Consider the following 24,982-nt stretch of genomic DNA (forward strand, 5'->3'; position numbering starts at 1 on the left):
GGAGAGATTCTAAATCTAAATACAATTTGTTATTTTCCTCCCTCACCCCATTAAAAAAGTAGGTCTAATAGTCTTCTGATATAAAACAGCTTTTTCACTGTATACAGTCAAACTCTGTACCAAGGAAACCTTCAAGCTCTTTTCTTTGTCAAAATTAGGCCATGCAACATCTGTCTTGGATAGTGCACCACGCAAAAATTCGGTATTGTGAGTGAAATGAAAAATACAAACAAAACAACTCAAAAACAGGCTTGATTATAAATCAAAGGTGGCCAAAATGTTGCCCACATACCAGCCAGTCAAGTCGCGTGGATGAAGATGGAACATGGCACTTAAGCACGTCATCCTTGAGGACCATATCTCCATATTAAAGACGAATGCAGCTATAGTCTGCTCATGTTACACTAATCCGATATGCCCTTGGGCTCTTGACAAGTTGCCAGTGAAGCCATAGGCTTGCTGGGCTTATTTGGGCACGCCCGTTATAAGATGTGTCATTAGAACTGTCCATGTTTTGGGGCATACTCTTTCAGTAGTGTCTTAGAATGCTTTGGTCATTCTTTCCTTGAAGTACAGTGTGCTGAGTACAGGGTTTAGAGCAGGCAACTTTGTGGCATGAGAGAAATAAAGACAACAACTGCAAAACTGTGTTGTTTTTATTTTAAACATGCAAAATACAGTTCATGCATCTGCCATTTTGAAAAATCTTTCATTTCGCAGCAGATAAAACCAAAGATATTTTGGCTATCCGCTCTCAAATGTTTCAAAATGCTTTACAGTGGAAAGATAATAAGAAATTTAGCAAAATTTCAACAAACCTGTATAAAAACCAGATACAGATAACTTTTTATTTCAAGGCGACATGCTGTAAAGAGTTAGTTTCCTTCTTCTCATAAAAAGTTTTCAACAATAACAACTGCTTAACAGATTTAAGCCTTTAGGCTACACATGCAAAAAAAATTATTTTAGTTAAAAATCACCAAAACGTGCTATTTTGTTGTTTGTGTTAAAGACGGTAGTTGTAGTAGTAGCAGTTTGGAGCTGTGTAAAAGTGTGCAGGGAAGTTCATGGCGCTAGTGTCCTGGAAGACTCGTACTCTGACATACATTTTGGTTTTATCCCTTTGCCATTGTAATAGTCCACCACTTGATTTGGAACTTCAGCCAAAACGCTTTTTGCTAGTGCAGCTGGGGATGCCTGCAGGAAATGGTAGAAAATACAGTGTTAATCTGTCGCTATGCAGAAGGTGCTGATTGGTCTTATTACCAGAGGTGCTGGGAGTTCATGGTCATAAGCATGGAATAAAAGCAGACTGATAGCTATCAAAGTACATGACACTATTTCAGGGCCTAATACTGCAAGTGATTCTGTGTCGGCAGACTCCTGCACCTGCACAAAGCCTCACTAAAGTCATCAAGGCTTTGCCCAGCCTGCCACCTGCTCTGAGTGTGGGATGACGACGTTACCCTGCAACTGCTGTACCACTGCATATTTTTGCTTGACTGCTGTCCATGAGAGTGCCAGGTCAGAACTAAAGGGATTGCCTGGTCAAAACTCTCTTGTCTGTGCTAACTATAACACTGTTCAAATTGAAGAGGATTTAAAAGAATGTGAAAAGACTACAGGTCTGTCGCATCTTAAGCGCATTTAACGTGTGCCATTTCAGCTGTACGCAGTTGGCAAAAACAAGAAAAAAAAGAGAAAAATAACCATTTAAATACTGTTTCTGTAGTGCGGGTGATTCCGACCGCCATTACACTCAATGTAATTTTGAGTATCCGCGATTTTCGTTTTAGGTGCTGACTGCGGAACGTAACCCCAGCGTAAGATGAGACAGACCTGTACTTTACTTTTCACCATCCCTGATGTTTGTTTACCCTTTGCTCCTAAGTGGTCTAGACAATAAAACTCAATGAGTTAGGTTCACTTTAGTTTTCAGGCTCCAGAGTGCAAAGACTTATGCGCAAGCTTAATGTTAAGCATGTGAGCGACTCCACTGCGTTCAAAGTCAACCATGTGAAAGGGAAGCCTTTGTTTAAATTCTGGGGGAATTTTTAAATTCAAATAAAAATGTTTTTATTGGAATTAAAACAAATGTGAAAAACATTTCACTGAAAGTCTTCATGAAGCCTTAAAACAACCCAAATGTAAATTACGGGTCTAACCAGTGGTCAGCTGCAGACGGTTCACACCGATTCGCTAGAACTGGTTGCTAAAATTAGACTCCGGTAGAGAACCGGATGTTAAAGAGCCAGGCAGGTAGGAGAACAACTCTGGTCTGCGGGCCGGATGTGTCCCGCGGGACTGCCCTGTCTCCCACCTGAGTTCCCAGGATTCCCTGCTCCCCCCCCCGCAGACCTGCAGTGTGGCCTGCTGCAGCTTTCTTCTGCTGCTTTTAGTGGCCGCCAAGGTAAGGGGGGACTAGGAGCTCCAGGGCTGCCCAGGGGGCAAGTGGGGCAATTTGACCTGGTCCCTGCAGGGGCCCCTGCCCCACGAGGATGCTCCCCCTCCCCCCGCAGAGCCGCAGTGGCCAGCCGCCGGCACCTGGGAAGCCATTTGGAAATTACTACCTAATTAGTAATAAATGTACTTAAATATTCTTTAAAATGTTGTTTGTTCTTGCATTGTATACTTCAATATGAATATATTACTTGTTTAATAATTTAAGTAGTTCACATGTTATATTTTAAAATACAAGAAAAGGCATTTCATTCTTTATTATTGTTTGCATCTATATTTTCTTCTTTTCAAATGTATTTTAAATTCGTGTAATAAAGCAATACTTTGTTTATTGTAATAAACATGTAAAAATGTTTTTTTATTGTTAAGTATGACTCCCAATAATTCAATGCATTGCCATTCTTATGGAGAAAGGTACAAAAATACATACTGTGGATGAACATCCCTTTAAATCAAAACTTTTTAGAGGGAACCGGTTGTTAAGATTTTGGCAGCTCATCACTGGGTCTAACCTAGCGGCAGTGTCTCTGCAAGTGCTACATATTTTCATTCAAAGATCCTTAAACGCAGAGAGATTCCATAGCCGTGACCGTCTGCATGTGCACAGGCCACACACTGTCATTAGAGATTGAGAAAAGGCTGGCATACATGATCGCAATTCCTTATTGTAAATACAGTAGGATTTTGCCAAGGACAGCTTAAAACATCATGGCTGAGAGAGGAAATATCCATGCCTATTGTGGGGTTGTTATTAAATTGACAAACCAAGGCCCCGATCCTGCAGTTAGAACCAGGGGACAGACCCTTGTGCCCAGAGTCCCACTATCCATGCATTAAGGGGCCAACCCTGCCCTTCTTTTCAATATGCCTATTTCCAGTACTCCTCTACTTTTGATAAGGAATGCTGAGTAAGGGGCCTGATCCAACTCCCATTAATGTCATCATAAAGGCTCCCACAGACTTCAGTGGAACTGGAGTGGGCTGTAAATCAGGTACAAGCATTATTGAACTGACAGCAACAGCAACAGCAACAGCACAGGTGCCTGACTCTCTCTTCTTAAGCAAGGCAACTCTTGCAAAGGAGTCTTCAAGGGCTGTTGCCCTGGGATATTTAACTTCTTTTTTTGGCTAATAGATCTCCCCTCATCACTCTTTCTAGATAATATTTTAGGTTCACAATATAAGCTGCATGGAAATGAACAAATTACAACCCCTGATTTATTCTCCTCCTCTCTGTCATTGGTTCAGATGCTTATCCCACCGCATATTTAGAATTTCATTCATACAGGAAGTATACTGTGCATTTACTCATATGTATAAACATGCCAATCCAAAGGTACAGAAAAAATGCAGTTAATTTAGATTAATTTAATAGTAACAAAGTATATAAATAATGAGGAAATCCTGGCATAAATTAGAGGAAGCAAAACTAATATCTGCATTTTGAGTCCTTGTACTTTACTGGTAATGTAAAAAAAAATTAAAACAGTAAAAAAAATAAAAGGAAAATAGCTTCACATTATGACATTTGAACTGAAATCTGCACGAGACACTTCTGTATAAACAAACAGACAAGGCAAAACAAACCCTTCTGTGGACAGCACACGTTCATATATTTTTTCCAGGTATAAGAAGTTACAAAGCCCTTAAGTATTAACCCTTTCGAAGGACAAATGTGGCATTTTCACAAGAGTTCAGCAATGGCCTAACTCTGCTCCCACTGAAATCAATAGAAAACACCTATTGACTTTAGTGGAAAAGCAGCAAATTTAGGCCAGGGCTGAGAATTTTGGAAAATTCGCCCCAAATATGCAAGAGCTGTTACTACACTGACTGCCACCTCCAGGCTAAATTAACACAAATAGACTCATATAAAGAACAGAAAGGCAAAAGAACTAACACAACATGTGTAATGCAAAACCAAGAATCTACAGGGCTTTACATGGCTCAGTTTTCAAAGCAGCTCCTACTAACTTCAATGTGGAGTGGGGGTGGCATTCAATACTTCTGAAAATCAGTTCAATATCAATACTCCTGCCCTACCACATCATCACCTCTTCTCTCTGTTAGTGTCAGTTTTATTTAATGAAAGCATCAACTCTGTAAATGGACCTTTTATTGTGGGTTCACGTTACAGAGCCCCATTCACTTCAGTGGGGCAAGCCTGGACACAGGAGTTCATTCTAGTGGATCTCATTCCAGAACTGGGGCCCTAGCTGGTAAGTTTGTCAGTGTATGGATCATGGGCCTGATTCTCCTTGCTCTGGCAATGTGCATCCACTTTAAGGCCAAAGTGGTGTAAAGAGGCCTTTGTGTAAATGAGAAGAACACCTTATTTATGTCTTTGGTTGGTAAATCACATGCGCTCCAATGGCACTTCATCAATGATAAAAAAATAAGAGTTATTCTTCATAGGAATTTAACACAGATAATAAAGTAATTTTCACTATAACATTTTTCCAGTTATTTAATGATATGCTTGAACAACACTGTAGCAACAAACAACTCAAGATGACTACTTCTCAATGGATGGTTAATACACAACAATCAACTCAGCCAGCAGTGGGAAAATACTTTCCTCTGATGATAATTGGTATATATTACAAATGGCTTTGATTCAGTTCTAGAGGCTCACCATGCTTAATCTTTAATTACAAAGCATAGTACAAAACATTGCTCCTTGCAGAAGCAGGGCTTGGCTTTCCACACTCTTCCATGATGTATGTTATTAAGTCACAGTTGTTAGGCTTTATGATTAAACACAAAGGAAAATGAAAAACGATCCACAGGCTGCATCAGATTTGTGCATGGTACATCTATCGTGAGTCCATAAGGCTGAAAAATTCAGTGCTTAAAATCTCCATCGCAGAATGCCATTAGTTACACACGATTTTCATACTTTTATACATTTTGGCAATTGTTCATGGGCATCACTGCTCTGCTTTTATTAGAGAATGACACACAAATGTTTGGATGATGATAATTCTGGAAGACAGAAATTCAATTCAGTCCAGAGAAAACATTTTCTCTTTTTATTTTCATGTTACCCCATAGCAGTCAGGCTAAGTGTGGAATCTAGTCAAGATGCACAATACTTGTGGACAATTATTTTTAACTGTAGTGACTGCCTGGGTTGTTATCCAAGCCCCATGATTCTAGGATTTGCTAAGAACCGCCACTATTATAATTCTTTCTACAGCATCAAAGGTGTGCATTACCCTGGAGAGACTAGTCTAAAAGTCAAGGTCCCTGCGCTGAAGAACATACATCTATAAAAATCTTATCCTCCAAGGTGCTAAGTGACAACATGCAGGAAGAACGTAGCACCTCGTAGCACTAGGCCTTCATAATGAAATTATACAGCTGGTATTAAAATGACTATGAACACTACCAAAGGACAATACTCATTTCCTACAGAAGTCCTGATCCAGCAAAACACTTAAGCACATGCTTAACTTTAAGCTTGCGAGTAATCCCAATCACTTAAATGAGACTACTTATGTGTTGAAAGTTATGAATATGCTTAAGTGGGTTTCTGGATCAAGACCTGCCCCAAGTTTTATATGCTCATTTTTACTGACTCTCCTTTCCAGACTTCACCTCTTTCTCCTGTAATTATAGTGATCCAACAAGTTATTCTAATGTTAGACCCATGAGGTAGATTTTCAGTTAGGCAAGTATTGTCCAAATGTAGGCACCTTGCTAATAGAAACATTATCTTGGGTACTTCCTGTAACAAAGAGATTCATCAAGAGGTGGTTATCATCACAAGCATTTATTTTGCACCTATTACACTGGTATCTGTGCACCTTAAAGTGTTAAGCTGAGACACTCAAGATCTCAATAAAGAGACTGAATACCGTGTTTTATAAGTTACGTGGGTTCTTCTGATATGGAGAGAATATTGTGTATATCTATAGAGAGAGAGACCAAGTTTCTCTTCTTTTAATGAGCAAAATAGCTTTCCAAGATTGCTACCCTTTCAAATTTCTGAAAGTTAACCTAAAACTACTAAAGACAACAGATGTAATTTACCCACAACTGGCATTGAAGATCACAGACTCTCTCACAAGTTAGCAGCAGCACAATATATTCAGTGTCCAGAAAGAACTGCAATGGTCAGGATCAATCAAGGATGATTTCAGCTCTGTCCTAAATTCACAATATGGCATTAAAAACCGAAAAAGAAGCTGGCTTTGTCAGTTCCTCATGGAAACATATTTTCAACTAACTAAAAGGAGGGCTAGTACCAACTCAAATAACTTACCTTTCAATGCCTTCACAATACACTGCATCTAGAGTGAAAAGCTGCACACTGTAGAGGGGAATTTTGAATTATGAGCAGGTCACGATCACACCTTGTTAAAGCTTCTATTTAATAGCTGGCTTAGTAGCACTGACAAGTAATAGCTGACAAGTAATGGATACAACTACACCTTCAGGGGAAGATCATCAGCTGACAACTTCAGTGGAAGTATGACAGTTTTAGATTGGCTGAGGATCTGCCCCCAGGAATCTTAGTTTACCCCCAAACTAAAGCTGGAAAGACAAGAGAAACCAGGTTATTTTGTGAGATTGGGGCGATTGTCACAATGGGACCTTGTGTAGGAAGGATGTGTGTTTCTCATTAAAATGTGGCAAAATGAGATTTGGAAGAGGAGAAGATGAACTGAGAATCTCCTTCTGGCAATAATAAAGCAGAGGGCAACAAAATGTAAGCAAGAGGCACATATCTGAAGACACAGAACAACCTATAGACGTAATAGGGCTCTCAACCATCCTAAAATCAACATAACCTTTGGTGGAGATAAATCCAGAACTGTGGTTCACTGGTACATAGGATCTGCATGGAAAGGTTTATTCCACAAAAAAAAAGAAATTCAGTTAATAGGATACAGTACAGTGGAAAGAACTAATCAGAATTAAATAGTGAAAACATAGTTCCAAGGCTCCTTGCTGCTAAAAGACAGGAAGCAGATTTACTAAGGTAGGAAGGAAAAAGAGGAGAGACAGACAAAGAAGAGGGAAAGGGAGAGAAAACAGGCCGGAGAAAGAACAGAAGAGATAAAGAGGAGAGAGAGTTGAAGACAGATAAGAGAAAGTTGGTGCGCATGCGCACACACACAAAATCCCCTCCACTTTGACAAGGAAGAAAATGGGATCCTGTGAAGCATCATTGTATGTGGAAGAGTTGCTTCTGTGACATGGTGCCTGAGTTTCCCTGACCCTGAAGAAAGTCAGGGCTGATGCCAAGAGTTTCAGGTGCTACCACGTAGGAAGTGGTGACTGGGGACGGGAGTGTGCAGCACGAGGGCATGGCTGCACTCCATTGCCATGTTCCCCCATCAGTTTTATCAGATAAGTTAAAGCTGGTCCACTTTACCCTTTTCATAATGTATCTCCCACCCACCCCCACCCCACATCCCTTAAGGGTGCATTCTGGGGAATAGTGGCTGGCAGTGGATTCAAGGTGCCATGCTTACACAGAGTTTGGGGAGACAGAGCAGGGGTGGGAGGAGGAAACAAGGAATCACTGGCCCTCTCCATGGATGGTCCTGCCTCTGTTGGTTTAGGGGGCTGAATTCTGACAAGGAAACAATCTGGCATAAACCGTGTGAGCTCAAATTCACAGTGATTCCAGTCTCTATGTGGAAATGACCAATCTGGAGTATACTATAGACCTCAGGGATGTGAGCCAAACAGAGAAGGAAGAAAAACAGAGGTTTAAAATAAATCAGGACAAATATAAATGAGAGGAGAAAAACTGAGAAATACAGAACTGAGGGCTCATATTGTAACCAAACAAGAGACACCTCAATGTCTCATTGAAATATAGTTATTCTCCTCTCTCTTTTTTTCCTTCTCTCTCATGCATCTTAGCTTTATTCCATTTCATTTTCAAAATAAAATGCTGCCACTTTGCTGAGTTCTTGTTTCAGTCTAAACTAAGAGCAGACTCTGAAATGCAGCCTCTAGACTGAACAGACTGAAAATCCGTCTTACATGTTTGAAGTTCCTAAATGGCACAAATTGGACGATGTCTCGAAGAACAGGCTCGCCCTTGGGGGACCTCAAAATCCCGTCATCGCCATCTAGCATCTGCATATCACTGAAATCGGCGTTTCCAATCCCAACGATGATGACTGACATAGGCAGGTGGGAGGCATGAACGATGGCCTCCCGGGTGTCAGCCATGTCTGTGATCACGCCGTCTGTCAGAATCAGCAAGATGAAATATTGCTGCAGGTTGGGAAAGAAGAGAAGAACAGGGGAAAATGTCATTGGTTATATAAACCTTTATTTTAAGCTTCCTCCATTTTTCTAATGGCAACCATAAACGATGGCTTTGGACAAAGTCTGTTTTTAAAATAGAAATGTTCTCAGAGGTGGACTGCATCCCACAGGAATCAACCTCCACTGGGGTGACCCCTAGATTATCTTCAGGTGTTTTTTACCTGGGGTTTCGCTAATTTCCGGGAGGTAGGGGAAGCCAAGAGGAATATTATGTTGAGGAGAATGGTGGATTCCTGGCTTCTAGGAACATGGCAGTTGTCAGGACTTTTGCTTGAAGGCTTGACTGGTCTTGCTCCCCCTTGGCTTGTGATCCCTACATGACTCACTTTCCTCTGCTGATGGTTTCTGACTACACTCTTTTGCTGAGAACCAATGGAAGGAGAAAAGAGGCAGAGGTAGATGCTGCATTCCAGTATCTGAAGCTGGGGAAGAACTGTTATGGAAATCACAACAGCTCTGTTTAGGGAGCCAACATTGCTGCCAGGTAGGTAAGGTGAGCGCAGTTTTCTGCCCAATGGAGGCTTGGCACTCAGGGGAGGAATAATGCATAGGGAAGGTTCCTAGTTTGTCCAGAAGTGTGACAGGGGCTCCTCCAGGACTTGGGTGTGGAGATAGAATGAGAAACTTTTTCAAATCCACTGTCAAACCCTGAGGAGAGGTTAAGTGTTCCTCAGGTTTCTAAAAGAGATTAAGCATTTTAGTGCATTTGTCAGTTCCTTTCCCTACTCTGAGTTACACTGAACTAGATGCAATGGGATTCATTTGATAAGTGAGGAAGAATGACTCTCACTTGAGCCTTTCTGGACAGCGAGGCAGCCGGGGTGCACTTTATGAAGGAAACTGATTCTTTACAAGGCTGACTACTTTACAAGGAAACTGATTCCTGCATAGGAAGTAGTAGAACTGAGCCACGATGTGCGTGGGAACAAAGCAGAGAAACTCCATACAGTTAAAGTTGAGCTGTAATATTAGCCATATATAAAATGCGCGCACACACACACATTGATTGCCTCTCGTGTGTGAAAACCAAAATACACAAAGATTTTTTTTCCTGAAGAGTCATGCTGCAAAGTAAAATAAATGCGTTTTTTTTTCTTTTCTATCTAAACACGAATATAATAGATCCTTGGACCCCAATGTGTGAAATACAGCCCACAGTGTTCTATATTTTGGTCAGCAGCCATCCTCTCAATCTAGACAGCTCGACTATGGAGCAATGATTATAGTTACATTTTAAATAAAAATTGAATACCATATAATAATACTATTTATTATACATGCACTACTTTTCATCCAGAGCCCCTTAACAAAGGTGGTTAAGCGTCAATATCCTCATTTTATAGACGAGGAAACTGAAGTACAGAGAGAGTGAAGTAACTTGCTTAATGTCACATTCTAATTCAGTGAGAGAATTGAGAAGAGAGCCCAGTCTTCAGACTCTCAGCGGAATGTCCTGGGACTAGATGGACTCTGGTGGATTTAGAGTGACCAGATGTCCCAATAATATCGAGATTGCCCTGATATTACAGGCTGTGTCTTATGTATGCAACTATACCACCCCTTCCTCTTCGAAAAAAGAAGTGTCCCAATTTTTCACATGTACCAACTGGTCACCCTAAGTGGATTCTTTTAAGAAGTCTAGCCCCTAAGGACTATACTATGCTGTAATTCATTCATCTTCTTCTGCATTAAACAATTCTATTTAAAACTGTTGCGTGGAGAACACCACTGCAGCCATATACCAGACAAAAGAAGAAAACTCTGGGAAAGCCCTGGCTATGGTGATGACAATGGTGCCATTGTACAGATCTGTTCTGGTATGATATATAGTGCAGTCCTCTTCCCCTCAGAGGCATGCAAGGATTTCTTTCATCTCTGACTCCAACATCAATGCTATTCCGGCACATTTTTCAGATCCAATTGTAGATGATGCTTCACAGCACTAACACATTTTTCCTCCCTCATTTTGAGTCCTGCTGGGCAGAGGGAAAATAAGTACAGCGCATTTCAATCACATTTAAAATAAATTCTGTACTTAGGCCTTTCAGCTGAAAGAAACTGTCATGGGTCTTATCACAAATGGAGAAGTGCAGACTTTTCTTACTATTGTTAAAAGCAACAGAACACTTCATGATGGGAAAAGCAAACAAAGTTCTACAGCCATAGCTGAATACGATCCCAGGGAAACAAAGGAGCTTCCAGCATGGGCTCTGTGACGTGGCCACTTTTTTTAACCCTTTGCCTCCTAAGATCAAACATATTTAGGGCCTACCCCTATTTCTTTGCACTTTATGCTGTCATTTACACCTGTGCAAAGTGAACACAAAATGCTGCCATCCTGATCTGGTAGCATTTTGCACTGCTTTTGCACAGATACATATGGCTGCATGAGGTGAAAGGCAGTGGAGAATCAGGCTACTTCATTCCAAAATGGCTCTTTCATTCTTACAGATCAGTAAGTTCTAAATAAAAGCTGTGTCTCCTAATCATTTGTAGCACCCATCACTCTAGTATCTAAGAATCTAGTGCAATCCCATCAACAACCTACTGGCTATCAAGTGGTTTGGCAGAAATCATGCTGTAACATGGTGAAGACAGAATGTGAAAACAGAAAAAAATGGCAGGCAATATAAGAAAATGCTCACGCTGTATAAAAATGACAAATGATTAGTAGGAATGGTGGGCAAGCAGGGATTTACCTTTGAGTGCTCAGTCAATGAATGGAGCTCTGTGTCTTTTCTGTGGGATGTTTGTCATAAAATTCTGGAGTAAGCTCACAAGGATCATTGTGTCAGGGTCTGGCACAGTTGCCACGACCAACTCGCTGTGGGCCTTGAGCATATCATTTGGCCTCTCATTGCATAAAACAATAACAACAACAGTGTGCACGTCTATAGCACCTCCCGTCCAAGCATCTCACATGGTTATGTGAGCTAGTCACAGAAAGGTTTTTAGACTCCTGGGTCGGATCCCATGCTGATGTAAATGGACATAGCTCTATTGGCTTCAAGGGTAGCCATTTGACTTCCACGGAACTAAACCAGCTTATCCCTGCTGAGGATCAGGTCCAATCTTTCCTCATATGACATCATGCCCCAATTGATATTATATTGGACTGAGAAAAAAGCAGGTTTTAGAACTGAGCTTGGGAATATTTATCAGAGAAAATGTCAAGTACAGGGCCTTATGTGACCCTGATTCAATTTGTCTTATGTGAAGACATTTATGGAGGCTGCTAAGATACAGCAGCATTGAGAAATTATTCATATATCGGTATATTAAAATGACCCAGATCATGACTGCCAAGCAAAGATCCAATATATAGCAAGAAAAATAGGTCCTAGCATAGCTTGCAGTTTGCTGCTATTCTTACCGATGCCTCTTTAGTGTTAGTCTCCTCCGAGGCTGATTGAGCCACCTTCTGGATGATGGGAGCAATGTTTGTCGGCCCATAAAGCTGTAGCTTAGGAAGGCAGCTCTGATATGCTTCAACGACTCCTTGTATCCCTTAGATAAAAATGAGCAAGCAGAGAAAGTTAAGAAGAAAGGTAACAAGGAGAACATATCTGGTACCATGTTTAAGTTGCAAATTAAAGACTCTTGATCAATTTTTAAATGAGTTGGTGCAATTCTAACACATGAGGAATAAACTGCCTCAGTCAATTTATTCTGTACAGTTGTAATTTCAAAGAAGCTGTGTCCAGCTGCCCTGACCTGCTGTAGCTGTTTTGTAATGTATAATTCATTACCCTGCTCTTCTTCTTACTAACAGCACTTAGTATACATTTTGCAGGGATTAGCTGTACTGGGTTGGAGTTAACATGCACAATTTGCAAATGCATTAGACTCATCATCTTCAGTATAGACGCCAAGTGATCACTTGGGCACCAGGAATGTGCATACTCAAGGAATATAGATTTTAGTGATGAAAAGATGATACCCCTTTGACAGTTCTCTCTCTTTTTAGAGAAAGATTTACTTCTGCTTCATCAAAGCAGCGATCAGCAGGCTCCCTCTTTGTTAATACTTTTCCCTGGTGCTATGGAAAATATTTTTTCAGGGTTAATTTGAATAATGGTTCTCACAAGTTAAATCTCAATCTGAGCAAAAAGTGTAAAAACTAAAAGGAAACAGAAAGGCACTTTGCTGTCTATTGCAAAATGTACTTCAGTCACCAGGAGTGAAGGAGGAGCCATTTTTGGACATGATGTCACCCTTTTTTCATCCTTGGGAAGTGGGAACTTAGGCAGATCAAGGTAAATTATATTTGCAGACACTGTGTAAAGATTGGAGCTCAAGTATCGGTATTTTCAGCTCCTTGCCCTTGAGAATAGGAATTTCCTGGTGTGTTAATGCAAAGTGCAGTAGTTTCAAAATTTAGAACTCCCAAAGCACAAGGCCAGAGGGTTAGTAAGAAAGTGAAGGACCAAAGAACTTTGAAGAAGGAGGCTGAACAGTGATGTTATTTCACTAAACTGATCTTGTTCCTAAGAGGAACTCTCAATGGAACTTGTGGAAAGTGACCCAATAAAAAACCATAACAAATCAAAGGAGGCTGTAATTACATTAAACAAATACTATGGAGAATAGAACATCTTGATTTTTAGACAGTTATGTACCTACTGAGCTTATTTTCCCTGCCACTTACAGCACTACAAGTTAAAAGAATGATCTTTAATTCTGGCTGTGATTACTGGTTAGACTGTAAGCCTACTACTATATGTTACAAACTTTTCACCAGTAACTCCAGAGAGGTTAAATTAGATAGGACAACACATAGGAGGGCAGAAGTCCTTTGTCTTGGGGGTCCCTTTGCTTAACACCCAGTTTTAAACGCAATGAGGATCTGATCCAGATATACATATTGTCTCTTCCACTAAGGCCTGCAAACTTTATTAAGATAAAAACACAAAACATAAAGTTTGTGCATATATTATATTTATTAATAAAAAGATATTAAAATACACAAAAATAAATCCTATCCCATATAGTCTGGTATATTTCAAAGGGTTTCTCTGAACCAGGAAAGGGGAAGGTATACCAACTATACCTTTTTTTGCATATATCCTCAAGCAGTACCCATCAGAAAATATTTACTCTCCTGTCATATTATAATAAAATGCCCCTTTTAGTCTCAAGTTTATTACCTCTTGGATTGTTTGTCATCCTTGGACATCTTTTTGTTTTTCAGATTGCTCTATTAACGTACATACAACTTATTCACAGTGTAATTCATAAAGGTTTGTAATACACTTTGAGTTCCTTGGGTAAAGTATGCTATTTAACTGCAAAGAGAGTGTGTGTGGAGCTATACAAAAGGAAAGCAAAGATAATTTGCTCGGATTGCAGGCTCTACAATCTCTCAGTTACCTTTCTTTCTCAAACAATAAATAGTGTGTGAGCATGCACAAAAACAATTGAATTTAAATACCTAGACTGTTCAAAGCTTGCTTCTCCTCTAAAAAGTGACTCCGTACAAAATGGCATCATGGGGTTCAATATTTATTGTTTGCCCCAACGATTTCCATATCAAATGTGCTCAGTTTACAAATAACGTTTTTTTTAAATGCTAGCCTGCAAACCTACTGTGCACTTAGAGAATCAAGCTGGGTTTCCTTCCATCTCATGCATGACCACCATTAATAAAGGTTCTGCAGGCCAAATGGGGCTCTCTGTTACAGCTGTGCATCCTTAAGAGTTTTCAGTGGTTTTAACAGGTTTGCAGAGGTGTAACTGATTGGAACTTAGTAAGAAATTCTGCTTATGTGCAACTAAGAAAATAATCCAGTTCCTACTTCCTTCGCTGTGTTAGCTTAAAGTGCTAATAGGAATAAAAACCAATAAACATTATTTTAGCTGCTTATTTTCTGAGTAAGGAGATGCAGTCTTTACCCAGTCACTATTCAGAATAGAATGACACTTTAACTTTTATCCTGATGTCAGTGTAACCTAGTGGCCAGTGACAGTTTGCTATTCACATACAAAATGGGATTTCCTTTTTTACTTTTAAGTGAATCAAAAGAATGCTTTTTCACTATAGGAGTCATCAATTTATTGGTCTGCACCAAAAGCATTAGGCAAGAACTTGTTATCACACTAGCTGTGTTTTCTGTGACTTTTGTAAGTATAAAATAAATTATATGAAAAAGAATGGGGCCCTTCCATTTATTTCACCTTTTTTTCCAGGAGCACCATCTCGTTACAGAATACATTGGGGTTCTGACAATTAAAATATAGGATATTTAAGGAAGCTGAACGAGAGATCACAGAATAATTAGTTCAGGAATTAATGAAGTGTAGTGGCAGGCAACGGGGAGTTGCAACCAACGATTAAACTGGATGCTTTGTGGTCTCTCTCTCACCTTCATCCAACTGGAATTATTTTTAATGGTACCAAGGAGAACTGAATAATAATAATACCTAGCTCTTATATAGCAATTGCCATTAGTAAATCTCAATGTGCTTTACAAAGGAGATAAGCATCTTTGTATTATAGATGGGGAAAATGGGATAAAGAGAAGTGAAGGGACTTGCCCAAGGTCACCCACCAGGCTGTTGGCTAAGTAAGACTAGAACCCACATGTTCTGAACCTCAAATCAGAGTGTAAGCCACTATGCTATACTTGATAAGCCCTTCTGAGATATTTTTTGGAGGTTTTTTTGAGTGTGGTTTTAAAATTCTCTCTGACGTTTCCATGCTGCACCATGTCCTCCTACGCCTCTTAGTCTTAAATATCTCTGCATTCTAAATATTGATTAGATGACCGAGTCCTAAATACAGAACATGATAAAGTAAAACAAATAACAAAAAAACTAACAAAATAAACAAGCCAATGGTAAGTTCAAACCATAACTATAAAATGTCGCTCCTGTCCCTTTGCTTTTCACTGGCCAAGATACTGAGCTAGATGGACCACTGGTGTGACCCAGAATGGCCATTCTTATGTTCTTATGTGTTCTCATGGGATCCCTCAATACTTCCTCCTCTGCTGATAAAAAGAGAATATTCTAAATCTCTAGTGTGCTCTCTCTCTCTAATACTTTGTACAAAGTAAGCAATGAGTTACGTCACTATGTATTAGTGTAAAAGCATCAATCATTACTGCCCATCACTTATAACTACAACACATTTATCAAAATCTAATCAACAATTTTATCCTTTAACTATTGATGATTAGCAATAAGTGCTATTTTTAAATTTCAGCTGTTAACTAGAAATCAAAGGCACAAATTCTGCATTGTATTGGGACTAAGTTGTGCTGCATCGCTGGAGTAACTAAGAGAAAGGGGATATGATCAGGAGTGTCTTATGCCACAGTGATTCACAGCTGCTGTTCAGAGCCCTTGACACCACATGCAGTTGGAGTGATTTACAACAGTCAAATTACGTCAGGGGACTGGCTGTGCACACAGATGGCCCTGGACCCAGGGAGTGCAAAGACTGCCTTTGCACCTCCCATCATCCTGAGCTGTGCAGTGTTTCCCTTAACCAGAGCTGAGTATCTGGGCAAAAATAAGGAAACACTGGAAACTCAGTTTTCAAAAGTGTTGAGTGATTTTGGGAGCCTCAGTTACTGGGTGTCCAACTTGACATACTTTAAAAACAATCTGATTTTCAGAGTGTAGAGGCTAAGCACTTTCTAAAAATCAGGCATCTCATGTTGGACACCACAAGTTGAAGCTCCTAAAATCACTCGCCACTTTGCATATGGCGGAAGTACAACAATCTGCTTTCCTTAATGCGAGTGTTACCTGCACATTCTGGGTTGTCTTCATTAAAGTTGATTGCAAAGTCATGCGAGACCTACACATTGACAAAAAGGAAAAAAGAATCAGACTTTAGTTCAGAAAAACGATTCCAAGTTGTCTTTCAGTTTCCAAACACCCATTACACGCTTTCTGTGTTAAACCATAGGAATCTTTTAAACTTGGAGCCAATCAATTTGAATTGCAGAGTGAGTCGGGGCTCCCTGCAGAGCTGAAAGCATAAGAAAATTTGCTGGAATCAAAGAAGTAGCTGCTGACAAAAAACACTTCAGCACATGAGAACTTCAGTAAATACACTGCAGAAATGGCACTGCCAACATCTGTCACAAAAGAATGGCCTAGATTTCAGGACACATTGAGAGACATGCTCTCTCCAGTTGAAAGATGAGAGTTAAAGAAGATTATGCTACACTGTAAAATCACTATTAAAATCACTTTGGGTGTGTAGTAAACCCTCATTCACACTGATGAGCAGTTACTCGTATGAAACCAATGGGATTATGGGGGGGGCGCTAGGGGGAGGGAGTAACTGCTCCCCAGTGTGAATCAGAAAATCATAATCTGGCCTATTATGATGACAGAAAAAATACAAATAAATACATTGATGAAGCTGAGATAGGTTGGTGCTTAAATTTGAACCAGGGGTAGGGAAATAAAAATAAAATAAAAAAAACCCCAACCCTCAACCACCAAAGTTCTTCTAAACGTCAACAGAGTTGCAAATGCCCCACCATCCTCCAAAACTAGTTCTATAATAAGATACACACAGATCACCTTCTGCTGGGTCCTTGTCTAAGAAAAAATACTGAAAATGCAAAAAGTGGGTGGGTTTTCTAACCAAAAGGGAAACTTGAAATGTGGTGGCATGGAAACGTATTAGATATTTAAAAAATCAGTTTCCCAGCCCCCTTCAGCTCTCTGGCACTCTCAGCATTGGACCCCACAGTGATTATCAGTCAGGACTGATGTTCTCCTCTGAAGCACCTCTCCATTTCTGAGGAGGGTCCTTTCTCCCTGGTCTGCATCTTTCTCTGGTTCTAGACTCCATTTTTCTCCATCTGTCTCCACTATTGTAGTCCTCTCCCTTTTTACTCTCTTTAACTCCACTGCCCTGTCACTTATCGTCCATATTCCTCTCCTTACTATACACATTTCAAACATCTGGACCAAATTCTGTGTCACGTTGACTATCCATAAACTGTATGTGTCAACTGTAACACTGGGATAAGTGCGTATTAAGGGAGACTAACTCTTTGAAACTGCATCTATGAGACTTATCAGTGTTGTACTGCTAGCCTAAATATGGCTGCGCACCTATGGTGTGTGGAGTGGCTGGCATAAGCCATAAAGAGGGTTTGTTTTGCATAAAAGAGAGACTGGTTGACAAAGAAATATGGTAACATCAGTCATGTGCAAGGGTGTAGTTCTGAAAGATAGAGTCAGGTAACTTTATCCTACTTAGAGATCAAAGGTTATGTGCTAGCAGTACACTGTTTGCTGTCCACAAAAAGGAATATGGGTGGGCTCCACAAATGGGCTGGGACAAGGCCAGTAACTGTTGTAACACTGAATAGAACCTGCTAACTCACGTTAGAATGGGCCTTGCATGATCTCCATCAGTGGAACTCATGTTTTTTTGCTACTTTAGACATGTTTAATATTTTCAGGAGAGAGACATCTAAAAGGTTGGGTAGGTTGTTTTGTAAATGTATGGCTCTTAATCAGATCTGTAATGGGGGGCAGAAGGGGATGGGTAGAAAATATGATACCCTCACTTGTAGTCTTACTCACTATGATAATGCTTGCCATTATTTAAAAGATATCAAGCAGGAGTTGAACTTGGGTAGCTACCAGTCTCACAAAGGAATTAAGCCAGCGTCCATTAAGGAGTCTGTGAACTCATCCCAAGCCCAACCTGAAGTTTGGTATGCTAAAACCAGGTTTTGGTTGTCCCGTTCATGGGGTATCACATGACCACTCATTCATGCAGCCCCATTTGCTTTGTAGAAGAAAAAGCAGTAAGGCACCACACGTTTTCCCATATCAGCAGACATGAAACTGCAAGATTGTCAGATACACTTTGGAGGTGTTCCAGAACATTTCTAGCTGGCCAAACTACATGCCTAAGGGCACAATCTGACCAGAAGACCAGCTGCTATCTGCCAGTCTCACAGCTGGCTGCAGGCCAAAGGTAATTGCAACTGCGAAGCACTGTTATGTGAGTTTTCATTTAGTAATAATTTTGCTGCTGTTCACTAGATTCACTCTTTCTCTGCCTGCTAGGTTCTTTACTAGCTAGGTCTCTGCAAAAAGATAAAAGGATCACAGTAGACACGTACTACTGTTTCATTTGTTCAATGCTATGGCTATTCACTGTTTCTGGGTCCTAATTTTCCTAATCCCTAAAGTAGCTGAAAGTATAGTAAAATAACTGCAAATCAAATAGTTCCATGACACTGCATACGTCTTTGTGGCTGACAGATCATCGTGATTAACATCATTCATCTGGTTCAGTGCTGCAGCACCAAGGTCCATGTGCTTATTTCAGAAATACTTATTGACTAGGTTAGGCTAATGAGGAAACCACAAATCTAGCAAATGTGCATGATAATTAGAGGAAGAATATTGTCAGCGCAACAGATATTATATTCTGCCATCCTTACTCACACTGAGTGGTGTTTTATTTCAAGAGCAGCCCCATTTTGTTCAGTGAGACTACTTGCGGAGTAAGGGATTATTCAGTGTAAGTAAGGGTGGCAGAATCTACCCTAAATAAGGGGCAGGAAATATGATGAAGATACAAGCATTTGACACCTCTTCAAATTCTCTCAGCAATGGACCATCAGGAATAATGCACAGGTGTGAGATTGTTTTAATGGCCAAGTCCTGGTTTCCAGCAAGAAAGGCACCACCTATGGAAGGCCAGTGATGGTTGTCTCTCAGGTAGCTTTTCCCAAACTTTTGAAAACTAAGCCCCCTTCAGGAAAAGGAAACCAGTTGTCCCCACATCCAATGTATACACATTCCATGTACCCCTGTTTTGGCCTTCCTGCCCCTCCAAGGACACTTTGAGAAATGCTGCTCTCAGGATCTTCCTCTCTACAGTATCTCTGGTGATAACCTACACATCACTGATATGTGATTGCTGATCACATCACTCAAATTATGGGAATTTTCCACCAGGTCTCTGTGATGCCAATTAAGTTATAATTTTCTTCATATACCAGGGCTTTCAGTTCATCCTGCTTGTTCCCCATACTCCTTGCATTTGTATATAGGCATCAAAGATATTTTGCAGATTGCCCTGTTGGTTTTCTTAATGCCTTTTTAATGCAGTTGTGATTTCTAGACCCTGCTCCAGAAATTAGCCCCCTCTCCTTGTCTTCATTACTTGAGTGTAGATGCGCATTGGCCCGATTTTTGTCACCATTCTCCATAGAACCTAGTTTAAAGCTCTCCTGCTCAGGTGGGCCAGACGATGTCCAGAGATACTCTTCCCAGTAGTTGATAATGAAGGCTAACCCAGCACTGGAATCTGCTTTCCTGGAACATCAGTTCATTGTCAAAGAAGCCAAAGCTCTCTTGCCAACACCACTTGTGTAGCCACGCATTTACTTCCATGATTTGACTGTCTCTGCCTGGGCCTTTTCCTTCAACTGGGAGGATGGAAGAGAACATCACTTGCTCCTCAAACTCTTTTATCCTTCTTCCCAGAGCCACGTAGTCTGCAAAGTCATTTCTATCCTCCAGGAGAAAGACAAACATGGCACATCCCAAGCAAGTCATGACAGCTGATCCCTCACTATCCAGATTTCCTACCTTGTAATGTAATGCCTCCTTCGATGATGTATTTACTGCTTGCAGAAGTCTGAAAGGCAAAACACTGTGTGGGCTCTCCCCCCAGGCAAAATCCCTCTGTTTGTTTCTCCTCTGTTCACTGCAAAATTTTACTGTTACCTTGTGTTCCTGTGTCTGTTTGTTGTACTGCCTGTCATCTCTTGTCATATAGGCTTAGACTGTAAGCCTAGACTGTAAGCTTTTTGGATGAGGGACCATCTTTTGGTTGTTTGTGTGTAGTGTACTGAGCACAGTGGGGCCTAAATCCCTGCCTGGAGCTTTTCAGCATTAAAATAATATAGATACTAATAGAAGAGTGATAAGAGAAGGTCCTGTGACATTTAAGCAAGCTTTTTACATGAAACAAGGAGTGTCTATGAGAAAATGGGAGAAAATCAATAAATCTTGAGTAATTTAATATGAAGGCTAACTGGTATAGTCAACGTAGAGTTGTTTATGACAGCAAGCAACCAAAAAATGTGATAGGTGAAGTATTATGACATATGCGCTCAAACAACATATGGGCATATAGGATTTACCAGTTTATGGTAGGTAGAAGTACTATCGTTTTGCACTGATATCAGTAACTGATTCATATTTTTCATGTGATGCAAAGTTACAGACTATTTACATTCCATACTCTGTAATATAGAACCATATCGTATGTATTTATAGGGAAGACAGAATAATCACTGTTCACTCAAATTGCTATTGCGATTTCACAGCCGATATCTGCTCTTAATTTTCCATAGGTCCAACTCTACTGAGTTGAGAGAGAAGGAGGTGTGTGTATATAAGAACAGACACTGGCTTTAGAAGCATCTCCTAAGGGGAGGGGGCAAGATACAAAAGGGACCAGATTAGCTATGACTTCTATAGAGGTGACAGGCTTTGCAAATCTTGATTTGGACTCCTATTAGGCAGGATTTGCTGTATGTTGAAAACCCCTCTGCAATACACCAGGGGCTTGATCTAAAGCTCCTTCAAGTCAATCAATGTCTTTCCACTAACTTCAATGGGCTCTGGATCAGGCCTCAGCTGCGCCTATTTTCAGCATACTGCAATAAGTATGTGTTGGTTTTTTTTTTTAAATTTAACATGAGCTGGGTTATCAGGCTGAAAGGTCTCAGAAAACCTGGTTCTGATGTTTGAGCTCCATGAAATGATGCACTAGATGGTGTTCCACATGGAACAACAGGATAGTCATGCACTACCATTCAATAGCTCTTCTGAATTGGTAACCTGGTGGCAGGAGTGCACGTTCAACACACTTTGGGAAATGCTTCATGCAATTGTACCTTGTGGAAAGTAGTAATGCCAGTTGGCTGTTCAGAAGTAGGCGTGATATTGTGATCTGCTCTAATGGGGTCAAATGGGTCAAAATGTGACAGAGCAAGGTAACTCTAAATGCCACGAACTCCCACACGTAAAGGATGAGTACAGTATTAATTTACTTACATGTGAAACATTGACTACGTGGTACATTAAACTCTGCAAAGAAGCAGCACACTGGTACATTCCACCTGCACTAAATGTAGCCAAGGAGTGTCACGGAATAATTACTGACAATGCATAAATAGTTCCAACCATATGAGCACCTGTAAGGTTTTCTGCTCCAGAAAATAAATTCTACTCCCAGAGAGAGAACTTCATCAGAGCATCAGTGATGGTTACATAACATTAGCCTGGTATTTCTTAGTTTGCTGCACAAAATAAACTCTCTGAGGCACCTGGTAAAGGACCATTATTTACAGTTTGGTTATAACCATATCTCCTAGAGCAGGGGTGGCCAACCTGTGGCTCTGGAGCCATATGCGGCTCTTCAGAAGTTAATATGCGGCTCCTTGTATAGGCACCAACTCCAGGGCTGGAGCTACAGGCACCTTTGAGCTTTTCCTTTGAAAATGTCAAAATGGAATATTTTGACAATTTTGAAACTTTTTAAAAAAATTATGTGAAATAGGAAATTAGTCAAACTGACCCTTTCCAGTGAACAATTTCAGTTTTGACAAACTGGCATTTTCAGATGAAAAAAATTTAATTGAAAAATTCCTATCCAGCTCTAGTCATTGTGCCATAATGAGGAGTTCCTTAGCCCATACGCCAATGGGTTGTTTCAAAGATGTGTACTCTTGCAAAAGTACTGAAAAGACCTTGGCTCATTTTTAAAAGACAAGTGCACAACGTAGGGACTGATCATGAAGTACTGATTTGCCAACTATTTTCTTTCTCAAGCCATTGGGTAACTGACTCAGCACTGCAAACTGTGCAAGACAGTAGCTAAGCACAGGTTTCACTAACAAGATGTGATGCACAGTCCAGAGCAATATCATATAAACGAACTAAAGACTAATAATTGCTGATGTGCAACTTGGCCTGACAGCTACAGACAGCACTTTGCACAGATTCTGCACAAGGAATACAGCACTTTGAACATTTCACTAATTTCTTGCAACAACAATGCTGATAGCACTTGGATTGCCTGACAAAATGATTTGACAAATTCAGTGAAGGTTAGGAACATGCTTTATTACTTATTCAAATACAATTTGTCAAGGGTGCATGAACAATAATGTACTGGGTGCATATAAACATAAATACTGAGATGCACAATGTTTTACACTCACGTATGAATGAACAATATTAAGCCACCGACAGACTAAAAATGAAATTTCAATTCCAGAAATGCATCATATTTTGCAAACTCTTGAGACATTGTCAAATGCATGGAATCATCAATCAAAAGTTATTATTTCCAGTGTGCTTAATAATATAATAGTCTGGCAGTTGCACTGCATGCAACTCTGGATAAAAGCATTTCTGCTTGGCAAAGCTTGTCAATTTTTTAAAAATTATTTTATAGATTACTAAAGAGCATCTTGCACAGTTTCCATAGCCAGCAACCAGATGATAAAGGAATTTAGACTCACGATGGTAGGATCTTCCTTTCTTCATTGGTCTGCCATGTCTGCATTTAGTAGGCTTTATTTGTAATTTTGGGCACATTTTATCCCAGCTTCTAAAAGGTTGGAAATGCCATTGGTGTACTCATTTTTCAAGGTCATGGGTGGCTACTAACAGGAGAAGTATGGTCAGGTTCATGCTTACCATAGCCTAAAGGTGCAGAATCCTAAATATGTTTTCGGTCCTGTGATTACAGCAAAGTTTTCTCCTACAGTCTTCACAACATACACAGCTGGGATGTTTCATTAGAGAAGTTAGTATCTCTCTCAGGAGTAATGGAGAGTTTTAAAAAAACTAAACAGCATTCTATATGCAGCTCCTTACACATGGCTGTTCAGGCATCTGTCTCTATTTATTTTTTAAGTAAGTGCTCTAACTTTTGGCAATTCTCTTCTCAGGGAGCTGACACAATTTTAACTGCTCCTTTTCTATTTTAACAATGTCTTTTATGGTGGTGTGTAGTTTGCGACCACTGCTCTGTGTCATGTCTTCTAAAAGACAAGTTTGGTCAGTATGCCCCGCTTCCTCATCCTCCTCATTGCGGTTTTCCTCCTCATCCTCTAAATCCATACTGTTTGCCATTCCCTGTTCTTCTTTTATGAGTACTCTATATAAGCACTATTCAAGACATGGGTGATCAGTATAGCATATTGCCTTGGGATAACTTGTATGTGCTCCAACTTGTGTGTTCTGCTCTGGGAAGGCGGTATGAAGCTTCTTCAGTCTCTGAGAGATCTGACTGCTTTTGCTCAGCTGTAGCAGCAATACCTAGCTCCACTTGATAAAGATCATTGCTATCTTGGGGTTCATCTACCAGTCACACAGCAGAATTGTCTGACACTTCAGAACTGTCTGACAGAACTGTCACTTTCAGAGAGGTAGGTGTCTGACAGGCCTATTCTAGTCCAAGTCTGAGCAATTGGTGTTCTCTCAGTTACAGTGCTAGCTAACTTGGGTTGGAGGGCAAACTGATGAAGAGAAGAATTATCATACAGCAAAACATCAGATGGCACTGCTGGAGCTTATGAGGAATGATGTGTGCACCACTTGTCACTATTTCAGTTCCGAAGGATTTCTTGTCCCACCCCAGAAACAGCTGTTCAAATTCTTTAGCTGCTAGTGGGAAAAGAATCAAATCTGAGCATTTTCATTTGGAGCTGAAGTATGGAAAAATATCAGTCAATGTGGCACAACAGAGGTGTTCACGCAAGGGAAATACTGTAGACATTGTGTACAGAAGCATGTTTTTAAAAGAGCTCACACTCAAAAAGGTTCTGAACTGCCTGTGGAGATGCACATTGCCATTGCTCCACACTGTCAATCTGAAGTGGAAGAGAGACAAGGTGGGGGAGGGAATATCTTTATTGGACCAACTTCTGCTGGTGGGAGAGACATGCTTCCCAGCCCACACAGGTCTGGAAATCGAAGATGCATTTTGCCGATAAAGAACAATAGTTAGCATGTTGGGCATTGCACTTAATGCAGCCTATAGGAAGAGGTTAGGAGGTGATGAATAGGATGGAATATATTGAAGCCAACAACAGACTATTACCTTCCTACATCAATCCCTAACTACTAAGAGAAGCCCAACATGTACTGAAAAAGTCTGAACTGTCCAGCACTTAGGCCTATATAAATTCTTCTGAAAACTATAATGACA

General features: G+C 40.3%; 1 protein-coding gene across 2 annotated transcripts in view; it reads right to left on the bottom strand.

Annotated features, from left to right (window-relative positions):
* Positions 1-638: 638 nt before the first annotated feature.
* The window catches only part of CPNE4 (copine 4), a 464,843-nt gene continuing 440,499 nt past the window's right edge, over positions 639-24,982 (bottom strand). For both annotated transcript variants that reach the window (XM_032805885.2, XM_032805883.2), the window contains exons 13-16: positions 16,507-16,558; positions 12,128-12,261; positions 8,464-8,700; positions 639-1,197 (exon numbers count right to left, since the gene is read on the bottom strand). In XM_032805885.2, coding sequence (XP_032661776.1) covers positions 1,066-1,197; positions 8,464-8,700; positions 12,128-12,261; positions 16,507-16,558 — 555 coding nt within the window. In that variant the 3' untranslated portion in view covers positions 639-1,065. The remainder of the gene's footprint in view (positions 1,198-8,463; positions 8,701-12,127; positions 12,262-16,506; positions 16,559-24,982) is intronic.

Source organism: Chelonoidis abingdonii, chromosome 2, assembly GCF_003597395.2.
Source record: "Chelonoidis abingdonii isolate Lonesome George chromosome 2, CheloAbing_2.0, whole genome shotgun sequence".
NCBI lineage: Eukaryota > Metazoa > Chordata > Testudines > Testudinidae > Chelonoidis > Chelonoidis abingdonii.